At 45.8% G+C, this 9,081-nt stretch overlaps 1 protein-coding gene across 1 annotated transcript in view; it reads right to left on the bottom strand.

The window, feature by feature from the left end:
• Positions 1-495: 495 nt before the first annotated feature.
• si:ch211-216b21.2 (heparan sulfate glucosamine 3-O-sulfotransferase 3A1) overlaps positions 496-9,081 on the bottom strand; it is a 31,071-nt gene continuing 22,485 nt past the window's right edge. The window contains exon 2 of the mRNA XM_030340792.1: positions 496-2,361. Within this exon, the coding sequence (XP_030196652.1) occupies positions 1,740-2,361 (622 nt within the window). The 3' untranslated portion in view covers positions 496-1,739. The remainder of the gene's footprint in view (positions 2,362-9,081) is intronic.

The following is a 9,081-nucleotide window of genomic DNA, read 5'->3' as shown; positions in this document are numbered from 1 at the left end:
ATTATAGTTCAACCTCGCCCTCATCAAAACTATATTAATTTAAAAGTGCACACTACAATACAATACAATACTTTTCCCAACATATTGAAGCATCCAGTGCATGAGCCGAATAACAAAACCACGCCAAATTTCTTACACTTACACTTTCTTACACCCTTTTAACTCTTCATGAGTCCAAAAATAAAGCTGTCAGGCTGAAAGCACGGTTTTAAGATGTGATGTCACTGAGGTTGAGCAGAGACAGGCAGTTAGAATATGAGAAGGGGTCCTAGGAGAGACAGGACAGTAGCAAGTGTATTTATCTGTATTAAGTCGATCAAGCGAGAAGAATGAGCTTGTCAGCGCCTTTGATGCCCACCCTCCCTTTACTTTGCAGATCAGTATCCTGTTACGCTGTGTGAATGGAATGACCATAGCATGAAATTATATATATTTTTTCCATTACGCCATCACAGAGACGAGGCAAAGAAACACGCAAGTAAAAAGTGCACAACATTTACATAACAGTATACTTTATATATATTTTTCTATCATTGAAATTCCAACAGGTTTTTAAATTAGGTCGACAACAATCAACAACGGAAAGAAAAATAACGTAATAACAACGGTGAACACTGAGGGCAACCCCCCAGAAAAACAGTAACGTTCAGAACTCCAAAGAAACCGAAACAAAACACTGATGGTTTTTCGAGTCTCTTTGACGGACATCTGCTTTGGGAGAAGGCGGCACGCAGCACTCGCCGATATAAATGGAAAACACAACACGGCCATTGTTGGCCCCCGTCTCGTGGTCTCCGAACAGAGCCCCTGTATACACATTGCCTCGGGGCCGAGGAAGCCCAATGACATCAAGTGTATTCAGTTCACAAGGAGGCATGCGTGGAGAGAAATGTGAGTCCCCCAGTCTGGCGGGAGGACCCTCCTTCAGGGAGTCTTTACTGTACAGCAGCAGCAGCAGCGCGGCTGGTTGCTTGGATCCCTGTGACCACTATCTGTGCCTTTACACGTAATGAAGTGAATTGTGGGTAAAAACCCTCGCTCAAACTGATGAATTCTGACAGCGGTGGAAATGGAGAGGGCTGGACGGAGGCAAGGGCGGGAAATGTTTCTTGTAGCGAGTTTGTATATTATAATGGGCAGGAAAGAAATGTATATTGGACAGAAGAAAATACATAGAATGGACGCTATTCAACAAAAATAAACGTATGAATACATTAATTATAACATGGTAATATATATCGGTGAGTTAGTCAAAATATCGTGTAACTTCTATAAATACATTTAAAAAATAAATGTTTCATTTTATTATACAATCAAACAAACGCATTTCGAAAACCGCTTGCTATGCTTCAGATATGGCATTTAATCGCACAGTAAGGCCTTTTTAATCTCGGCGTCCCAGACGATGCAATTACTAAAAACTTCATAGAGACGAGAGCCGCACACCGTAATCCATGTATAACAGCTCTGAACCACTTGCCTTTTGAAATTACAGTGACGTATCATCCTGCACCTTTAAACTAGTAAAACACCGACTCAAATGTTATGTTTGCGTTAGCACTGATGATGGATCATTACATCGTAGGATGGAAAGAAATTGCATATCTTTTTGTGTCAAAAAGGGGGCAGATTACACCCCATTTTGTTTCTCACAAATACATATTGCTTCGGCTTGGGGCTTCGGCCGGGCCGTAACGGTCTCAGTGTCACTGAGAACCCAAGAAAGAGGCACTTTTTAGTCAGTCATCCCAGCCGAATATCCGGCCGGTCATCTGGTAGAACTTCATGTTGAAGGGCCGGTAGAAGTCCCGTAGCCTCTGCACCACCTCAGGGTTAATGTTGGGGTGGGTCCGTCCTTTGGTTTTCCCCAGGCAGTGTGGCTTACTGCTGCCCTCGGCCTTCTTCAGACAGGGGAAGCCCTTGGTCTGGTTGAAGTAAAAGTGTTTGTCCGTGATGATCCTCTTGAGTCCCAGGAAGTCCTGTACGCGGCCCAGCTCCCCGGCCGGGTCGCTGATGAGCCGCTCGCCGCTCACAAACAGGATCTGGCCCATGGGGAAGTACTGCAGCCAGTTGTCCAGGTGCTTGGCGTAGATCCCTATCTGGATGGCGCTCCACGAGGTGTCGATGAGGCCCGTGGTTCTGTTCTTGAAGGTGAGGCTCTCGAAGGACGGGATGTCGGGCTTCTTGGACAGGGTCTGGGTGTAGTCGGAGATGGCCCTGGTGACGGGGTCCCGCACCACCACGATCAGCTTGGTGTCCCGGGACATGGCGGAGATCCGGGCCGGGGCCTCTCGGGTCACAAAGTAGCTGGGGGTCTTCTCCATGGTGATCTGGCCCTCCAGGGTCTTGGGCATCAGCTCTCTGCGGAGAGGAGGAGGAGAGCATGAGGGTACTGTTTCATTGATTCGTTTGAATATAAAAATCTAGGCTCAATGAATTCTCATCACTCTGCCTGAAATGTATCATCCGTTCACGAATAACATTAATGATATGCATTGGGTGTCGGAATTTCCGAAACCCCATGAAGTTCTAGCAGATATTAGCCAACACTGTGTTCCTGTGTGTCATATGTGTGTAGAGTCTTGCTGCTCTGTCTTCTGCTGAGGGCATAAGGGGACCATCCAGATGCCACCATAAGTGGTGCTTAATGTAGCCCAAGGGCTCTTGGAGGGAAGGACGTCCCCTGGGTGGGATTGAAAGTGAGGATTTCTCACTCTTCAATCTGTCTCAATGCCCATAGTGGCAAGGCATTCCTCCATCGCCGGTTGTAAAACACACATAAGACACATGAGCTGAACACCTATTATCTTACATAATAGACAATGTCAAATTGTCTAACTAACTATAGTTGAGGATATTATTTAGAAAGTCTGTGTATTTGTGCTGTAATAGCTCCCGCAGATCTTGCCGAGTGCCAGGTACATAATGGCAAGCTAGAATTAGCAAAAATCTATAAAAAATAACTACTTTTACAAGACAAAGCTAAATAACACGTGAAAACGCAGGAATTGATCCCTTGCTCATAAATCCCATCTCAAATATTTACCTCGGAAAAAAATCCCGTAATATGGGCGGCCCTGTTCTTATTTTATTTTTGTCATTGAATAACAGCAAGAAGCAAGAGAATCCAGTCGGCCATGACACCTCCCTCCACTCACTCTCTATGGCTCATCACAGGTGCCGGCTGTCACAGGACAGTGACCTGAACCAAAGTGGGTAAAAGCTTGTGATGAATGATTAATCACTCCTTCTCTTTCTCTCTCCCTCTGTCTCTCTGCCATTTAGAGCCTCTACAGACTAAAAGTTTAAAATTCATCAAAGTACAGAATGCAAGTCTCAATTATTCATCTTCAACTCGGCTGGAGGCGCTCCGAAGCCCAAAGTGGCGGAGACAAAGTGGCCCGGGCTACTCCCTGGGTAGACTCCGGGTCGGTCTACTCCCCGGTCTACAGGGCCTTGAACTGCTTTTTCCAAAAGTGTAGGGCAAAGGGTTTAACACTTAATTTTAGAGTAGTTTAAAGAATATATCAAAAACGAAAGAAATCTCACGACCGGAATCTTTCCTTCCTTTCTTTTTGGTTTGGGCCACCGTTTTTCTGCATTTCTGCATCCAGACTGGTAAAGGACCATGCTCCGCTTAGCATGCACACAGCTGGATGAGACAGACACAATGGAGATATGTTGCCGATCCCAGAGTTTACACACAAACACACACAGACACACACACACACACACACACACACACACACACACACACACACACACACACACACACACACACACACACACACACACACACACACACACACACAGTGAACTACACCAGCTGTCACTCTCCATGTAATGGCTGGTCTCACCCAGAGCGCTAACACTCGCTCGAATCAACTTCAACAGAAAACAAAGACACAAACACACAATGTCCTGCAGAACAAATTTGAAAAGAGACATAAAACACAAAAAAAGAGACATATAGTATCAGATTGATAGGTTTGGAACCTTAGGTAATGTTGTTCATTTTAGTACGTAATAGTGAGGGTTAGGGCTAACCTTAAGCCAGACCTTACTAAATAAAATAAGACAAAGTTCAGTGATTAGAAATAACAAAAAGGGTTAAGGTTAACCCTCACCCTTTTAGTAAAAAAATTTAAAATTATAAACTAATAATAACTAATAATAAACTGGTAAATAATGTATACATTAATTGCTTAGTCAAAATTAACCCCATTAGTAAATCATAGAACATCGGTTAACCGTTCATTAACTGTCTAGATAATTGCTAGTTAAGGTTTATCACTTAATTAACTAAAGCTATTTAATAGTTCATTATTTTACCCTTATTGTGAAGTGTTCCCATCCCACTGTAGACCACAAGGTCACCTCCGAGGATGGCGACACAGCAAGGAAGGAAGTGTTTCGATGAGGAGGAAACGAGCAACACAGGCGCACTCCCTTCCTTCCTCCTGCAACATTGGCTAGTCGATACATCATTGACCTCCCCATCCACTCAGAAAACTCTAGCCCAAGGGACTCCGGCAAGGTCCACTGCCACCCGCTTCTCTCTTATTAGACCACGTCATTGTTGAACGCTTGATTCTGATTGGTTAGTTACGTTCCAAGGGTACATATTCTTTTTCAACCACGGAAAACCTTGACCAAATCAATGTTCGACCAATCTAACATCAAAACCTACAGTCAAACACGGCTATCGACCACATGTTTCCTTGACACCGCAAAAACAATATGCTCAATGCACTGTGGAAGAATATGTGAATTTCAGTTGTTTCACTGGGACAAGCAGAATTAACACTATTAGTTACATAATGCCATGTACTTTAAACCTATGAGGTCACCTGCGAACATGAGAAAATAAACAAGTGGTGTCAAGCTGCATTCAATCCAAGGCCATGTGTAGGAGACTAGGAGAGTGCATTATTGGATTAGAGAAACTAAGCCGATTGGTCAATTAAAACAAAAGGCTGGGAGTCAGGAGACAGATCATTGATCGCTGATGGATCACCGACGGTGGTAGCTGTCTTTCGCGTGTCTCGCTGCCTGTCGACGACATGCCAAACGCTAACCACAGGGGGAATGCAGAGCAAGGACAGCAGATGCTGCTGTAGGATGAAAGAAATAAGGTGGGCTTTCTCTTTGTCATGAAAGAAACATGAGTTTGTTTCTAAAGGTAACATTAATATTTAATAAGCTGCATCTTGCTTGTGGTGTGTCAATGCACCACACTGGTTTGGTGTTGCTAAGGCACTTTCACTATGAACTGCAATAGAGGTTAAATTGTGTGTGTGTGTGTTTGTGTTTGTGTGAGCGACGGTGAGAGAGAGAGAGAATGTATGTGTGTGCGTGTGAGTGTGTGTGTGTTTACGTAGGAGGGGCCTGGTGGCCAGAATGAACCTATCACTGTTTGGATACATTGAGGAAGTAACTGAGCCATGATGTTGGTAAAGGAAACTTTAATTACTTTTCAAAAAATATTTTCATGACCCTTAGTACTTTGCACATGTGCAGCATTAGTCCCGGTCGATGTTTTGATATTAAATTTACACAGCGTTCGCAAAGAAAGAAAAATTGGCAAGAAAAATTAGTTTTGTCTGTATATTGATTGAACCTACTGTTTGTATAGCTTTTCAAGACAAAAAAGTATACTTATAACAATATTGAATGCTTAAGACAAGCACACTACAGGGAGGGGATGAGATGCTAGGGTTAAACCGTGACCTCATTGCAGTACAGCTCTCCTATTGGCTAATGCCAGGTCGGACCTGGCAACGGATCGAGGGGAAGCAAAACTAGGGAGGTTTTCGCTGTAAACATTCAACGTTTTTTTTCCCGTTCTCCCGCAAAACAGCATGTGGTGTGCTCTCAAATTAAACTTTATCGGCAGAATAGGTGATGTAAGAGACGACAAAGTCTTTCCAAGTGCCTCAAGATTTACTGCCGGTTCCCAGCGGCCGGCTTTGATGGCGTCTCTGGGATGGTAAAATATGACTCTCGGGAGGCAGCAGATGCGAGGACTAGAGAGCACCAGGGCTCGAGTCGAAGGAACTGCACTCAGATTCAAATCAGATGTACGTAACCAAAGACCCACAGCACATACACTCTAGACCTACTTTTTAATCAACGACGAAAATAAAAATAAAATAAAATGTTTGCCCTAAATTTTGCATAAAATGGAAAAAACGAATGAAATAAGGTGACAGGAGAATGTATGACACAGCAAAGAAACCAGCCAACGGATGAGACGATGATCTACGTGTATCCGACAGGAGATGGCGAATCCATCAGGGCTTGGGCAACACTCCCGTGGTCCTATCCCAGCGTGCCAGGGCCTTATAGGAGTGACTCTATTCCCCGTAAACACACACATCCTAAGGGACATGGCAGTGGAGTGGCTGTACCGACTCAATATGTCCTTTGTGTGCCAGCCTATAAAGTGACCACTTTAAGACCATGATGCATCACTGCATCTCGCTTGCCAACTGCATACGTTTCTGACTCGAAATAAAAACCTAAAAAACAACTCATATTCCACGGCCTTTCCCCTGTCACATGCCGGGAGCACGGGCGCGCGTGCCTCTCACTCTCAACGTTTTTATATGGAAACCTACTGTAAGTTCCCCTTCCACAGGGATGGCATAGGACTGATGGCCAATTTGAAGGGCCATGAAACATGAATTACGGCACGAGGAAAGAAAACAAACCGAAAGACTTACAAGCGACCGGCTCCCAACCCAGGCCGCGTCCTGCCTGTTAGCCTAACTAGAGGCTTGGCAGAGGGCCACAGCCTGCCAACGGACAGGGAATTGTTCAAATTCAGAGGCAAGTGGGCATGAGGGCTGACCGGTGCCTGCACACTCCCCACCCCACCAGCCCCACCCGGCGAGCCTTTGATTCATTGGAAGCCGTCCGGTGGGGAGGCGGGCCGGATATAAATACGCTCCCACTGTGTTCTCCCCCGCCGCGGACACTAGATAATAATCTTGTAATTGACTCGATGTTTCTGCTGCTGGCGAGAGGAACGCGTGGACCGGCACGGCTCTCGTTGGCCCTGGCTCAGCAGACATTTTCCAGGTCAGTGGACAAGGGCGGAGGTCACAGAGAGAGAGACAAGGGGGGGGAGGGAGAGAGAGAGAGAGAGAGAGAGAGAGAGAGAGAGAGAGAGAGAGAGAGAGAGAGAGAGAGAGAGAGAGAGAGAGAAATTTAGAGGAATGGCTTCTGTATGGTAAAGGGAAGGACTAATCCTCTGGGGGTTTACGGCCCCTGTCGCTCCAACTTGGAACAACAACCTCCACCTTTTTTCTTCAAACAACTGCCCTGCGGGCTGCAATTGCCAGGGGCGATGGATTGCACTATGGGATGCGATACATGACCTGAACTAACATTTTTGTGTTTGGTGCTAATGAATGACAAAATATGTGTGTGATGTATTCCACATTTAACGTCACATCCCTTTTGGTCTCACAAATCAGACTCTAGATGAATCCTCTGAAGGAGAATCCTGGCGCAATGAAACAGGAATCAAGGCGTAACACTTTTTCGTTTTCCTCCCCCCAGAAGTTCTGCTATAACATCTTAGGACGGCTGGAACCGAGATTACCCTCGTTTTAATCACCCCGGCTTTAATGTGCAAAGGAGTAGAAAAGCAGGTCTTAGTAGGAGCGGAGAACCGCTCCAGGCTGACACGGTCGCTGGTGAGAGGTCTGGTTCGCTGGAGCTCATAGATTGCAGGTGAGAGCTTCCAGTGGTCATGCAATATGCTCTCACTTACGTGCACCCGTGTCCCCCCGGTGACCCCCCCGACCGCCGCCACCTCAGCATTAAGTCCTCACCGGCTCAGACCTCCAGTGTATTACGCCTTGCCTGCTGTCCCTCCCCCCCCCCCCCCCCCCCACACCCCCATCTCATCCAGCGGCACTTACTTTGGTCCGCGCTCTTCATCTGGAACACTATTCCCCCTCCTCACCCGCACCCCACTACTCTGGACAGCGAGTCAATCGTGGATGAACGCTATGTCGGTTGTTATGGCTTTGATCACGTACAATAGGTTTGGACGGCAGGGTTGAGAATCATCTGCGATAGACTGCTTTTGAACCGGGCTGGAATGCTTTCATATAGGACAGGCATGCTGTAATATAGGAATATAGGACAGCGGAACGCTTGAGTGGAGGAGGAACGGCGATTTCATAATCCTGTCTAACATAAGCCATACTTTACATCAAACTAGATATTGGGCCGCTGACGAGTTTACAGAAACAAGGAGCCGGAACCGTTTTGAGGGTCTCAACGGGAATCCACTATTCCAGTGTGTATTTGCGGCGTCCGTGGTGGGAGGGATGCATGGGAACCGTTCTGGGATAGGAAGCAATTTGGAAAGGGACACAATTAGGAGATAAGAGGCTGTCATCCGCAGGACTCCCATGGAAAGACGCCGGCCGGAGCCCGGGTCTTCCTCTTGGGAACGACGAGGGTTTGATAAGGAGTAAGTAGGGCCAGACAGGAGCCCTGTGGTTCACAGGGATGGGGGAGGAGGAAGAGGAGGAGGAGGAGGCAGAAGAGGAAGGGGGAGAGCGGAGATAACTCAGATTTACAGTGCCGTTGCTGTCAAGAGTGACAAGAACTATGAATGAGTGTCAATTTGGAGAGGGGGAGTACGGACCAAAGAAAGAAAAAGGCTTCCTGAGAATGAGGAGGGTGAAGCATATTTAAACAATGTGGTGTTGATGGGTTTTTATAAACCCGTGACCCAAAGTGCATGAACACATTTACAACATTAAATAAATAAGTAATTTGAGTTTTACGTTTTGCGATGCGACATGTTGCTGCAGGGAATCATGTCATGATTTGTATCCATCACTTGTAAATCATAAACATTCCAAGTTGTAAATTCCTTAATACTATTGTATGCTCTTCATTTATTCATCTTTTTCGGAAAAATGTCATGTTCTTTAAACGCCACAAATAACATGTGATCAATTCAAATGTAAATTAACCAATGTCCTTTCACACACACACACACACACACACACACACACACACACACACACACACACACACACACACACACACACA

This window comes from Gadus morhua, chromosome 18 (genome assembly GCF_902167405.1).
Source record: "Gadus morhua chromosome 18, gadMor3.0, whole genome shotgun sequence".
NCBI lineage: Eukaryota > Metazoa > Chordata > Actinopteri > Gadiformes > Gadidae > Gadus > Gadus morhua.
Note: the sequence above shows the minus strand (reverse complement) of the source record. Positions and strands in the feature narration are given on the sequence as shown.